The 15121-nt window shown below is 39.8% G+C and overlaps 1 protein-coding gene across 1 annotated transcript; it reads right to left on the bottom strand.

The window, feature by feature from the left end:
* Positions 1 to 456: 456 nt before the first annotated feature.
* LOC306748725 (immunoglobulin lambda-like polypeptide 5) lies at positions 457 to 7717 on the bottom strand (the record flags this gene model as incomplete). Its single annotated transcript, XM_079231937.1, has 5 exons — positions 457 to 800; positions 1552 to 1629; positions 1939 to 2046; positions 7475 to 7558; positions 7666 to 7717. The coding sequence occupies 5 exons, from the start codon at positions 7715 to 7717 to the stop codon at positions 457 to 459; spliced, it is 666 nt and encodes a 221-aa protein (XP_079088063.1).
* Positions 7718 to 15121: the final 7404 nt, after the last annotated feature.

Below are 15121 nucleotides of genomic sequence, written 5' to 3'. Positions count from 1 at the left end.
TTTGTTTGTTAGGTTTTAAAAATAACAATTGGGAATATGAATATTTTTTGGGAGTAAAATTAAAGTAAAAATCTCATCTTTATGTCATGTCCCTTTATGCTGATGATATGCTATTATATATTTCTAATACTTGCAAACTGTTGCTGCTCTATATAAATACCTTGTAAACATGATGTTCATTCCTAGTTTTTGCCACATTATTCTGAATCCTTAGTTAATCATTTGAGAATAGTTTATTAAAATGTCCTTCATTTGACTTGAGTCAACTTGGAGATGTTTAATAGACCAACACTTATTTTTAAATAATAAAATCCTCTGAAACAGTTAAATGAGAACAATCTTTATTGTCTGAAAAGCATCATAACAATCAACAAAATATCACTTTTTAAATCATGTATGATGAGACAGGAAGAGATGCAGCCACTGAAACCAGTAGCAGAGTCCCAGTGAGGCAGCTCAGGACTGGGAACACTGGTCTCTCCTCAGTGTCTCTGAGAGCGGAGCCTGGGAGCCCTGGGTGGCCTCACAGGTCACAGAGCCCACCTTCCTCCACTGGTCTGCAGGGAGCCTCAGGGTGCTGCTCCAGCTGTAGTGGCCGTCCTTCTCCAGCACCCCGGGGCTCCTGCTCTCCTCCCAGCTGCTGCTGCTGCTGCTGCTGCTGCTGCTGCTGCCGTCCACCTTCCAGGCCAGACTCCAGCCTGAGGGGAAGCCCTTGTTGGCCAGGCACATGAGCGTGGCCTTCCCCTGCTGCAGCTCCTCACTGGAGGGCGGCAGCACCGTCAGGGTGGGACGGACATCACCTAGGAGACACCAATCGGCTTAGAGGACGGGGACCACACAGCTGTCAATCAAGCAGCAGACACGCGGACACCTTTACTGAGAGAGAGTTGCTTTTCTCCTTTAAGGAGTTTCTGTCAGATGTTTGTTCTGCTCCACCAGTCACTCACTCACACATTGTTTCACTTCCCTTTAAGAAGCCTCTCATGCAGATCAGCACAGAGAGAATCATCAGAAGAACGACATGAAATATATCAAACTACACTGAGATAAAACATTAATATGTGGCCAGCTTCATCATTGGGAACCTTAAAGAAACATTACTTTAAAATATTGAGTCACAAGTTTCTGATGTGGATGTCAGTCGTGATTCAAAACTGTTTCAAAGTTTTTCAAAATTTGCAACAATATTTGACAAAATGAAGAAGATTTTACACATCATGAAATACCATCTGCATTTTTACTCTGTTCAATTTGATTTGAATCCTCATTTATCAAAATTAATCTTGTACAACATTTTTAAAATCGAGTTTAAGTTTTATCTTTTTTTAAATTTCAAGTTGTTTAAATTTGAGGACGACATGAAGGTGTAAAGACAAGTTTAGTGAAGCTGCTCTGAGTTAGTCTCCATGATGAAGGTGGAGATATAAAAACATGAACACTAAACGTGTGTTAAATCAAACCAAAGTATTTTATCTGCCTTGAACATCCTCAAACTGAATCTAAAACACAACTTTACAAAATCATATTTACTCATTTTGTGCAGAAACTTACTTCCAACATCCAGTCTGGTTCCTCCACCAAAAGTCCACCACAGTGACACAAAGTCATTGAGCCGCCGTACAAAAACCTCTGAGTGTAGAGAGACACGGCTCTCTGACTCTGACTGACTGAACTAAATCTACAAGCACTCAAGAAACTACTTCACCATTAAAGTTGGAGGAAATGATTTATCCTCCAGTTTAAAGTTTTACTTTTGTAACAATGTGTTTCTTTACTTTCTGTTGTGAAGTGAACTTTGTTTCTTTGAGCAACATTTTTGACGAAATAGTCGTCAATATCAATTTTAAGAAAACTATTTTTTCGACGCTGTTGAATACATTAATGAACACAAAGACAATTGACTTCTGAAATAATAAAAATGTTAAACATTTGACTTACTTCCAACATCCAGTCTGGTTCCTCCACCAAACGTGTACCACAGTGACACAAAGTCATTGAGCCGCCGTACAAAAACCTCTGAGTGTAGAGAGACACGGCTCTCTGACTCTGACACAAACAAAGTCACCAAACTCATTCACAGTTTACACACTTCATGTAAGAACTGGTGACATCACTTAAAACCCATTAACAGATAATACATATGTATTTATCAATTTATTTATTAAATGTTAGACATCTATGAGCAATATTAACTTGTGTTTCAGTAAAACTAATTGATGAATCATCAAGATATTCCTAAAGAAAAACATCTATTCCTGCCAAATGTAAATAATGGTCATAAATGCATGTTTCTTGTCCACTATAATAAATGAATAAACACTAATTTTGTTTAAAATTGTCCCACAGTGATGATGATTTGTGTCGTAGTGAATTTGGGGGATTTCACAAAACCTTCTAGAATAAAATGTTTCCATCAAACTCAAACTAAAGACTGAAATGAGCGCTGACACATTCCTGATCAATACTGTGATGAAGTGATTGATCCATTGATAATCAGCATCATCAGAGTCATCAAGTCCCTGTTGGAGTCCGTCAGAGCATTTCCATAGAGAGCCACTTTGCATCAGCAGCACCATGCTCCAGTGCTCTGGGAGAGTTTATAGTCCTGAGAGTTGGACACTGGATGACTGACAGCTGTCCTTCATCACAACAGAAGACACAGAAATCCTCCTCATCAAAAACATGACTTTGATCTCCGTCCTCATCTGGACTCTCCTCTGCTGCTGCTTCACAGGTAAAGTCCAGAGAATCAAACTCCTCTCCTCTATGAACATCCGTCCCTCTGAAGTGAAGCCGACTAAACCGTGACGCTGCTTTATGTCTTTGTCTCTGTGTCCTCAGAGTCCAGAGGACAGGTCACAGTGACTCAGCCTGGAGCAGTGAGCTCTGCTCTGGGAGGCTCCGTCTCCATCGCATGTCGGACCAGTCAGGATGTTTATAATAATAACTATTTAGCCTGGTACCAACAGAGAGATGGAGAAGCTCCTAAACTACTCATTTATTATGCTAGCACTCGACAATCAGGGATTCCAGATCGTTTTACAGGCAGTGGATCAAAGTCTGACTTCACTCTGACCATCAGTGGAGTTCAGGCTGAAGATGCAGCAGTTTACTACTGTCAGAGTTATCATCACATCAACAGTCAGTGGGTGTGCACACAGTGAAAAAGCGTCGTACAAAAACCTCCCTCAGTCAGACTGAACAGAAACTGAAGTGACTGCTGCAGCTGGAAGCTACTGAAGAGACTGATACACTTCACTGAAGACACACACACACACACACACACACACACACACACACACACACACACTCCAGAAGTTGGTTAACTGGTCTATACAGATTACTCACTGTATCTGTTGATCAATGTCAATTCATTAATAATACAACAATAGTTGTAAAGATGAATTACTTATGGACGACTTGTTCCTCCAACACTCTCAGTATTTATTAATAAAACAGCTGTTTCTTCCACAGAGAAGTTCTTTATCATCTCAGGTTTCTGTTCATTCACACCATCAGAAGATCAGCCTGTATGCCGATGACATCCTATTATAATAACTCTTCATTTTACTATATAATGACTTAGTGGTCCTGTCTCCTTATAGCGCTGGATTACAGCAACTGCTCAGAGTCTGCTCAAGTTATGGGCTGCACTATGACATCACATTCAACTCTAAAAAGAGTGTTTTCATGATTGCTAAAACAAAAGAAGATCAGAAGCTACAGTTTCCCTCATTTTTTATGGGAGACCAGCAGCTGAATGTGCTGCACAAAGTCACATATTTGGTTCACATTATTAGGGATGACTTAATTGATGATGACGATGTGCAGCGGCAGTGTTGCAAACTTTATGCACAAGCCAATATGCTGGCACGTACATTTTTTATGTGCACAGAAGATGTTTAAACTGCTCTCTTTAGAGCCTACTGTACTCCCCTCTATACAGCACACCTGTGGTGCAGGTACAGCAGAGCAAAAATTAAAACGATTCAGGTGGCATATAATGATGCTTTTAGAATCTTGCTAAAACTTCCAAATGGGCAAGTGCAAGTCATATGTTTGTGACTCATAATGTTCCCACTCTTTATGCTGTTTTGAGGAATTTCATGTACAAATTTAAATGTCGACTGGATGAATCCGAAAATGTAATTATAAAAGCCTTGACCAAGCCAACACAAAGTGATACAAAGTATTTTTCTTGTCTCTGGAAGCATTGGAACAAGTGTCTGTATGTGTTTAACCACGAGTGACTTTTTAACTAATGATTATACCTGTGTCCTTGTATTGTAGTGTATTGTATTTTATATATTCTTGTTGTTCTGTTTGTTGTTATATGGACTTACGAGTCTGAAATAAAAGAAATATATATAGTCGAGTCTATCATTCCCTGTAAACGAACATAAACTTTCCCTAATAATACACATTGGGTGACAAGGGAGATCAAAGCTGCTATTAATAAGAAGAAAACTGCTTTTCTCAGCGTTGATAAAGATAGGATTAAAACTGCCCAAAAGGAATTAAAAGCTATAATCAAACAGGGTATGCCTGAATATAAGGAAAGGGTTGAAGGACAGAGGTCCAATAGTAACACAAGGGGCCTTTGGAACGGCAGGACGTCTATTACTGGTTACGGGACCAGTAATCCCAGTTTCCCTGGTGCTGGGATCAATGTAAATGAAGCCAACCAGTTGTTGTCCATCCACGCAGCCTGAAGGTCTGTGCTGACCAGCTGTGTTCAGTCCTTCTTCATTCATTTCCTTGTCTCTGTCTTCCTAAAGAAACCCAGTAACGTGGAAAACATCTTGTTTAGCTCCAATCCCAAAGGAGGAGACAGGTCTCAGTCTCCCAGGATCCTTGGATTACCTTTTGTCTTGACCACAGTTTGTCAGGCTTGAAAGAAAAACTGCCTTACACTATTTGAACTAAAACTGGAGCACCACAGGGAACAGTTTGAAGCCCCTTTGTATTCTCACTGTAGCAGTCGGCATGCCATAAACGAGTTGTAGCTTCTTTACTGGATCGGTACACGGCAGCGAGAAACAACCAACCCACATATGCCTGCAGGTCCATTGGATCCATCTTGCTCCACTTGTTGCCCCTCCTTGTTTGTCATGTTCAGCACCACCTCTTCAATAGGCGTGGGCAGAAACAGGTCAAGAGAGGACTTCATGTCATCAATACGAGACCTTGAATATGCGGTTGGTCCATGGGTTAGGTCGAGAAAAAAGGTAATCCAAGACCCAAGCAATACTTTGTATTGTGCAGTTTGAAAGTTTAAAAGTCAAAGTTGTTTTGCTAAAAGGTGCGGCTGAATTGTATTAAAAGCACTAGAAAAGTCAAAAAACATGATCCTAACAGAGCCAGCAGTTGTTTCTACATGACTATAAATACTGTGGAGCATTAAAAGTAGTGCATCGTCATACCTACACCTTCCTGTATGCAAACTGCAAAGGATCCTGGGAGACTGAGACCTGTCTCCTCAGGTGACCCAGGACAACCCTTTCAAAACACTTCATTATGTGAGACGTCAGGGCTTTAGGTCTCAGGTTAGTGAGACTATGACTCCTCACACTGTTTGCCTTTGGGATTGGAGCTAAACAAGATGTTTTCCACGTTACTGGGTTTCTTTAGGAAGACAGAGACAAGGAAATGAATGAAGAAGGACTGAACACAGCTGGTCAGCACAGACCTTCAGGCTGCGTGGATGGACAACAACTGGTTGGCTTCATTTACATTGATCCCAGCACCAGGGAAACTGGGATTACTGGTCCCGTAACCAGTAATAGACGTCCTGCCGTTCCAAAGGCCCCTTGTGTTACTATTGGACCTCTGTCCTTCAACCCTTTCCTTATATTCAGGCATACCCTGTTTGATTATAGCTTTTAATTCCTTTTGGGCAGTTTTAATCCTATCTTTATCAACGCTGAGAAAAGCAGTTTTCTTCTTATTAATAGCAGCTTTGATCTCCCTTGTCACCCAATGTGTATTATTAGGGAAAGTTTATGTTCGTTTACAGGGAATGATAGACTCGACTATATATATTTCTTTTATTTCAGACTCGTAAGTCCATATAACAACAAACAGAACAACAAGAATATATAAAATACAATACACTACAATACAAGGACACAGGTATAATCATTAGTTAAAAAGTCACTCGTGGTTAAACACATACAGACACTTGTTCCAATGCTTCCAGAGACAAGAAAAATACTTTGTATCACTTTGTGTTGGCTTGGTCAAGGCTTTTATAATTACATTTTCGGATTCATCCAGTCGACATTTAAATTTGTACATGAAATTCCTCAAAACAGCATAAAGAGTGGGAACATTATGAGTCACAAACATATGACTTGCACTTGCCCATTTGGAAGTTTTAGCAAGATTCTAAAAGCATCATTATATGCCACCTGAATCGTTTTAATTTTTGCTCTGCTGTACCTGCACCACAGGTGTGCTGTATAGAGGGGAGTACAGTAGGCTCTAAAGAGAGCAGTTTAAACATCTTCTGTGCACATAAAAAATGTACGTGCCAGCATATTGGCTTGTGCATAAAGTTTGCAACACTGCCGCTGCACATCGTCATCATCAATTAAGTCATCCCTAATAATGTGAACCAAATATGTGACTTTGTGCAGCACATTCAGCTGCTGGTCTCCCATAAAAAATGAGGGAAACTGTAGCTTCTGATCTTCTTTTGTTTTAGCAATCATGAAAACACTCTTTTTAGAGTTGAATGTGATGTCATAGTGCAGCCCATAACTTGAGCAGACTCTGAGCAGTTGCTGTAACCCAGCGCTATAAGGAGACAGGACCACTAAGTCATTATATAGTAAAATGAAGAGTTATTATAATAGGATGTCATCGGCATACAGGCTGATCTTCTGATGGTGTGAATGAACAGAAACCTGAGATGATAAAGAATTTCTCTGTGGAAGAAACAGCTGTTTTATTAATAAATACTGAGAGTGTTGGAGGAACAAGTCGTCCATAAGTAATTCATCTTTACAACTATTGTTGTATTATTAATGAATTGACATTGATCAACAGATACAGTGAGTAATCTGTATAGACCAGTTAACTAACTTCTGGAGTGTGTGTGTGTGTGTGTGTGTGTGTGTGTGTGTGTGTGTGTCTTCAGTGAAGTGTATCAGTCTCTTCAGTAGCTTCCAGCTGCAGCAGTCACTTCAGTTTCTGTTCAGTCTGACTGAGGGAGGTTTTTGTACGACGCTTTTTCACTGTGTGCACACCCACTGACTGTTGATGTGATGATAACTCTGACAGTAGTAAACTGCTGCATCTTCAGCCTGAACTCCACTGATGGTCAGAGTGAAGTCAGACTTTGATCCACTGCCTGTAAAACGATCTGGAATCCCTGATTGTCGAGTGCTAGCATAATAAATGAGTAGTTTAGGAGCTTCTCCATCTCTCTGTTGGTACCAGGCTAAATAGTTATTATTATAAACATCCTGACTGGTCCGACATGCGATGGAGACGGAGCCTCCCAGAGCAGAGCTCACTGCTCCAGGCTGAGTCACTGTGACCTGTCCTCTGGACTCTGAGGACACAGAGACAAAGACATAAAGCAGCGTCACGGTTTAGTCGGCTTCACTTCAGAGGGACGGATGTTCATAGAGGAGAGGAGTTTGATTCTCTGGACTTTACCTGTGAAGCAGCAGCAGAGGAGAGTCCAGATGAGGACGGAGATCAAAGTCATGTTTTTGATGAGGAGGATTTCTGTGTCTTCTGTTGTGATGAAGGACAGCTGTCAGTCATCCAGTGTCCAACTCTCAGGACTATAAACTCTCCCAGAGCACTGGAGCATGGTGCTGCTGATGCAAAGTGGCTCTCTATGGAAATGCTCTGACGGACTCCAACAGGGACTTGATGACTCTGATGATGCTGATTATCAATGGATCAATCACTTCATCACAGTATTGATCAGGAATGTGTCAGCGCTCATTTCAGTCTTTAGTTTGAGTTTGATGGAAACATTTTATTCTAGAAGGTTTTGTGAAATCCCCCAAATTCACTACGACACAAATCATCATCACTGTGGGACAATTTTAAACAAAATTAGTGTTTATTCATTTATTATAGTGGACAAGAAACATGCATTTATGACCATTATTTACATTTGGCAGGAATAGATGTTTTTCTTTAGGAATATCTTGATGAATCATCAATTAGTTTTACTGAAACACAAGTTAATATTGCTCATAGATGTCTAACATTTAATAAATAAATTGATAAATACATATGTATTATCTGTTAATGGGTTTTAAGTGATGTCACCAGTTCTTACATGAAGTGTGTAAACTGTGAATGAGTTTGGTGACTTTGTTTGTGTCAGAGTCAGAGAGCCGTGTCTCTCTACACTCAGAGGTTTTTGTACGGCGGCTCAATGACTTTGTGTCACTGTGGTACACGTTTGGTGGAGGAACCAGACTGGATGTTGGAAGTAAGTCAAATGTTTAACATTTTTATTATTTCAGAAGTCAATTGTCTTTGTGTTCATTAATGTATTCAATAGCGTCGAAAAAATAGTTTTCTTAAAATTGATATTGACGACTATTTCGTCAAAAATGTTGCTCAAAGAAACAAAGTTCACTTCACAACAGAAAGTAAAGAAACACATTGTTACAAAAGTAAAACTTTAAACTGGAGGATAAATCATTTCCTCCAACTTTAATGGTGAAGTAGTTTCTTGAGTGCTTGTAGATTTAGTTCAGTCAGTCAGAGTCAGAGAGCCGTGTCTCTCTACACTCAGAGGTTTTTGTACGGCGGCTCAATGACTTTGTGTCACTGTGGTGGACTTTTGGTGGAGGAACCAGACTGGATGTTGGAAGTAAGTTTCTGCACAAAATGACTAAATATGATTTTGTAAAGTTGTGTTTTAGATTCAGTTTGAGGATGTTCAAGGCAGATAAAATACTTTGGTTTGATTTAACACACGTTTAGTGTTCATGTTTTTATATCTCCACCTTCATCATGGAGACTAACTCAGAGCAGCTTCACTAAACTTGTCTTTACACCTTCATGTCGTCCTCAAATTTAAACAACTTGAAATTTAAAAAAAGATCAAACTTAAACTCGATTTTAAAAATGTTGTACAAGATTAATTTTGATAAATGAGGATTCAAATCAAATTGAACAGAGTAAAAATGCAGATGGTATTTCATGATGTGTAAAATCTTCTTCATTTTGTCAAATATTGTTGCAAATTTTGAAAAACTTTGAAACAGTTTTGAATCACGACTGACATCCACATCAGAAACTTGTGACTCAATATTTTAAAGTAATGTTTCTTTAAGGTTTCCAATGATGAAGCTGTCATATTAGGCCACATATTAATGTTTTATCTCAGTGTAGTTTGATATATTTCATGTCGTTCTTCTGATGATTCTCTCTGTGCTGATCTGCATGAGAGGCTTCTTAAAGGGAAGTGAAACAATGTGTGAGTGAGTGACTGGTGGAGCAGAACAAACATCTGACAGAAACTCCTTAAAGGAGAAAAGCAACTCTCTCTCAGTAAAGGTGTCCACGTGTCTGCTGCTTGATTGACAGCTGTGTGGTCCCCGTCCTCTAAGCCGATTGGTGTCTCCTAGGTGATGTCCGTCCCACCCTGACGGTGCTGCCGCCCTCCAGTGAGGAGCTGCAGCAGGGGAAGGCCACGCTCATGTGCCTGGCCAACAAGGGCTTCCCCTCAGGCTGGAGTCTGGCCTGGAAGGTGGACGGCAGCAGCAGCAGCAGCATCAGCAGCAGCAGCAGCAGCTGGGAGGAGAGCAGGAGCCCCGGGGTGCTGGAGAAGGACGGCCACTACAGCTGGAGCAGCACCCTGAGGCTCCCTGCAGACCAGTGGAGGAAGGTGGGCTCTGTGACCTGTGAGGCCACCCAGGGCTCCCAGGCTCCGCTCTCAGAGACACTGAGGAGAGACCAGTGTTCCCAGTCCTGAGCTGCCTCACTGGGACTCTGCTACTGGTTTCAGTCTGCTACTGCTCTCAGTCTCACTCTGTAGCTCTCTCTCTGGTTCTCTTTCTCTCATGACATGTTTGTGTTGATGCTTTCAACATTTATTACAATAAAGATTTCATCTTGTGTATTATAAAAGTAATGTGTCTTTTGACTTCCTTTCTTTGATATGTATTACACATTAGGAACATTAGTCAGATCAGTGCACACAATGTAAAACTTTAGCAAGTCAAATTGTGTCTGGATTACTTTGAGATGGTTTTTAACACTGGATATTAGTTCATTGTCATTCCAGTATGTATTAACTTTGGTAAAAATACACATGGTAAAATCGTTTTATCCATCAAGTCATACTTCAGTTTTTGTAAAATTGTTACTCGACACCGGTTGTAAAATCATTATTCAGGTAATTTATTCTTTGCTAAAAAGGAGCAGAGGCAGAGATACGTGTTGCTTTAGTAATTGCATATCCGAACGAGCGGAGAGTTACCTCTTAAATACATAAAACACACAATCAACAGAAGCTCTCATGACGTCTTGCACTTCCTCCCCGTAGATATGTTTTAAGCCATAAGAACAACAATGATGTGTATTGTCTTCAGTCCGGAACATACAGATATAGCAGATCACTCGACTCCCAAAGTGAAGTTGCTTCGTTTAGGGAAAGTTCACACCGGAGTCATAATTAGGGTAAAGTTCACCCATACATCACAGGCCATGAAGCAGCAAATATGAGAGGAAATCAGTTCTTTCCCAACAGGTTGATGTCTTGCTGAGGCTTTGTCTGACAAGGAATTTGACGGTGTTGCCGGTATTCTCTAGGTCGTAAGCTTTCAATCAGGTGCGCCAATCATGAAAATTGATATTTCCATAACTTGGGGAGCTCTCTTGAGTCACTTCCAAGTCCTCTCGAGTCATATTCATGGTTTATGTCAATATTTATGGTTGAATGGTGCTATAAACCAGGCTCTGCAGGTTTTTTTTTCCTATGACACATCAGTGGCTCTGGTATCGATTCATGGGAGTACGAGGACATGGAGAGTGAAGAAGAGCTCCGATGAAGAATTCAGCCAAAACTAATGTTTAATCTTTAAGAATGTGTTAAATTATTCCAAGAAATTGTGAACATATGGATTTATAATTTAAATAATAAAGCTTTTCCAGAATAGACAGGAAAAGCAGGGTATCATCTGCATATTGGGACATAACATGAATTTATTTTGAGTGTGTACATTTAATAATGTTTCATGAGACGGTAAAACTTGACCAAAAGACTCAAAAGAGAGGTGAGCTCAGTCTCTGTCTCCTCCTGTCTGTCTGCAGGATCAACACATGCTCATGTTTCACTGCTTGGAGTAACACTGATGTTCATTAAAATACTGAATACATATTGATCACATCAGATGTGTTCATGTATATTATACATACACATTTAAACACGGGACATGTTTAATCCAAAGAGACTATTATTGAAGGTGATGAATTAAGAATGCAATAATGTTCAGCGATGCACTTTGTACTGAATTGTGTTGTATCATATAATTTGTTGATATCATCTGATTACCAACAAAACAATGCAAAAATATAAGTAAATATAAGTGTAAAATGTAACAAACATATGATACAATTCATAGCAGTATGAATATATCTAGTTGTTGTTAAAGGCTGAAAGTAGTTGTTGTTATTAAGTTCTGGATTTGAGTCGCATGTAACATTCATTTAATATTGTACCTACATTCATTCATATTGTTTTATAATAATAAGACTACAATGCTTCAACAGCTGAGTTACACAGTAGTTGCTCTGACTTTGAGGATAATCTCACAAAATACTCCATGAACTATATTTATTAGAAATGGGCAAAATATATATGTATGTTGTATAAGTACAATCTGTTAGTCAAACCTCTAGCGTTAATATTTCTGTGCAGCTGTTGAGTCACATCACTTCCTCTTTAGCTGAGGAGGTTTTTGTACGACGGTGTATCACTGTGTGAACGGGGAGCTGAAACCCTGCTGACAATAATAATCTCCTGCATCTTCAGTCTGAACTCCACTGATGGTCAAAGTGAAGTCAGCTCCAGATCCACTTCCACTGAAACGATTTGAAACTCCAGACTGACGAGTTGTAGCAGCATAAATCAAAAGTTTAGGAGCTTCTCCTTGTTTCTGAAGGTACCAGCTAAGGTAGTTACTAACACCTGAACTGGCTTTACATGTGATGGAGACAGTCTGTCCTGGAACAACAGACTGAGATCCAGGAGACTGAGTCAGGAGGATTTCTCCTGATGAGTCTGAAAACATGAAGAAGAGCAGAAGGGTTATTGAGACAAATCCAGTTTGGAGAAAGATGATCAACATCCCAACAGAAGAGTCTCATTTCTTGAACCCGGAGAACAGATGGAAGAAGGTCAATGCTGCTTGTTCCAGTGTTTCTCCATCACAGCAGAACATGCTGCTGGGGAACCAAAGTGTTCACAAGAGAGTCTCACCCTGAACAAGGAGCCCCAGGGTGCTCAGCAGTAGAGTCAGTGACATCATCATTGTGCTGCCGGCGTGTCAGTGTCTCTGAAAGGCCTGGACAGCCACTGATCAACACTGGCCTCTTAACGGCTGGCAGCAGAGAGGCAGGACACATATGCAAACACACAGAGTCAGTGAAGTGTAGCTGTCCTCAGCACGTCAGGGTGGTTCCTCCTCACTGGTGACAGCTTGCACTGTTTACATCATCTGATATGAAGTGTTGAGAAATAAAGAACATGTATTGGTTTACGTTGGTGGTTTGGGTGATATTGACTATTTCAAATGATTAAGACCTATACAACTGGTGTTTGACATAACAAATTAAAACAGGAAACAACAGATGTCTTAAACAAAGATCTGTTTATTTGGTTTTATTATGAACAAACTTTCTTCAGGGTTCACATGTCATGTCCCGCTCTCCTCTAAGGTTTTGTTCTTCTTGTTTCTGTCATTATATACTCTTTTATTTTGGTATATATCTCCGTTGTCTCTTATTATGGAAACTGTCATTTCTGCCCTTTTGTGTTTCCCCCTCTGTGATTGTCTGCTCCGCCCTGATTGGTTCCACCTGCCCCTCGTTATCTCCCTCCTTTTATTCTGTTTTTAGTCACTTTCTTCCTTTTTCTGTTTTAATGAGAGCATCAGCCGTATGTTCCTTTCTTCCATACGTTTACTTTTTGGTCTGCTTACCTGTGTATTGAACACGGCCTTAAAGTCACTATCTTATATTCAAACTTTTCTGTGTATCAAGTCCTTTGTCTGTTGGGACCAGCGTCCTTGATATAACACAGAGTCAGAGAATACTTATTTAAATAAATATACATTCCAGTAATTAGTCAGAATGCAAAACATCTGTGTTTCTGTAACACAATCCCTTCTAGAAATGATCAATGTATGAAACAGAAACAAGTACTGACAACCAACTGCACTCAACCATAAACAATGACAAGTCCTGTCATAACTCATAACATAGTTTAACAATAAAAAATGACAGAGTGACACTAATAATACATTCTTAATATGAACCCAAAAGTATAAGTGCCTCAAAATCATAGAACTTCAAAACGATTTTTTTTTTAAACCTTTCTCTCCACATTTTTGTTACGCATCTTAACATTTTATCTCCTTAAATCTGTGAGAAATGATTGGATGAGAATATTGATTCAAAATATTTCAAGTGAGTTTAGTAAAAGTATGTTTGCCTCATTGAACTTTTATGTTCATTAATTCTATTTTTCAGGTGATGGTTGTCCTTTTTCACATATGCTTTGTCACTTCTCAACAAATAAGCAACATTTCTGTTAACACATGTGTGACATGCCTAAGAGGAAATATTGTTTTGACTAAAAATATTTAGTGTATTTTCCATTTCCATTTTCCATTTTTATTTATTTGAACAGGGACCGTACACATCAATCAACCCAGGGGTAAATGTGTCAGTCTTAGCTAAGGCTAAATTTCAACCGTAGTCCCTGTGGCCAGATATAACAAGCCATCACTAAAGGAAAGAAATGGTTATAACAAAACATCATCAAAAGCAATAAACATACAGGTTACGATCAAATGTATAAATAGGCCTCATCATAAAATCATAAAAACATCATAAAGATCAATAAACATACACACATTGTGTACACACAATCATTGAGGAGGGAGTCACGGTTCATGCTCACACACCTGATTGCTAATAAGCCAGGTCTTCAGGCCGTTTAAAAGGGGGATATGTTCTGCTAGTGCGGATCTGCAGGGGCAGGGCATTCCAGAGGTGTCCTGCTTTTACTGAGGATGCAGACTGGCTAAAGGAACTGTTCCTAAAGGGGATGATACAGTCACCTCTCTCTCAGATCTAGTTTGTCTACCACTCTGCGGGTTTTGTTTGATAAATCCACCAAGTGGGGGAGGAGCCATATCATGAAGAACTTTAGAAACAAGACACATATAGGAGAATTTAGTGATGTTATCCCAGCTCAGGAGACTGTGTTTACTTATTGCACAGTGGTGATAACTCCTGGGCTTTTTATCAAGTGTTTTAAGAGCCTGCTTATGAAGGATTTGAATTGTTTTAGAGTTGTGCTGGTGGCTTGAGCCCAGCTGGTTAGGCAATAGGTCAAATATGGAATGATCATTGCATTAAAGTACAGCTTTGCAGTATCTATGGTTAGATTGTTTCTTATGTACTTGAAATTAAACAAATGAAATCTGACAACTTTTGCCACGTTTTTTACCTGCTTCTTAAAAGAAAGGTTTGAATCGAGGTAGATACCTAGGTATTTATATTCAGGCACTATCTGGAGCCTCTCACCAGAGACATAGACATCCGGCTCAGGTGAGTTACACGCCGTCTTTGTGAAAAACATACAGACCGACTTTTTCACGTTTAGGTGAAAACAGGAATCTGAGAGCCATTGAGACACATTGACCATTGTATCGGTGACTTTAAGTGCAGCCTGTTCTTTGCTTTTTGCATGGACATAAATCACTGTGTCATCAGTGTACATTTGAATATCACATCCCTTACAAACACTGGGGAGGTCATTTATATACAAGCTGAATAATAATGGTCCCAAAATCGAACCCTGAGGGACACCCACTTCATATCCTAGCGTTGGCGATACAGCCTCACCCAC

Source organism: Taurulus bubalis, assembly GCF_910589615.1.
Source record: "Taurulus bubalis genome assembly, chromosome: 16".
Classification (NCBI taxonomy): Eukaryota; Metazoa; Chordata; class Actinopteri; order Perciformes; family Cottidae; genus Taurulus; species Taurulus bubalis.
The sequence above is the reverse complement of the archived record's forward strand: the minus strand, read 5'-3'. Positions and strand labels throughout refer to the sequence as shown.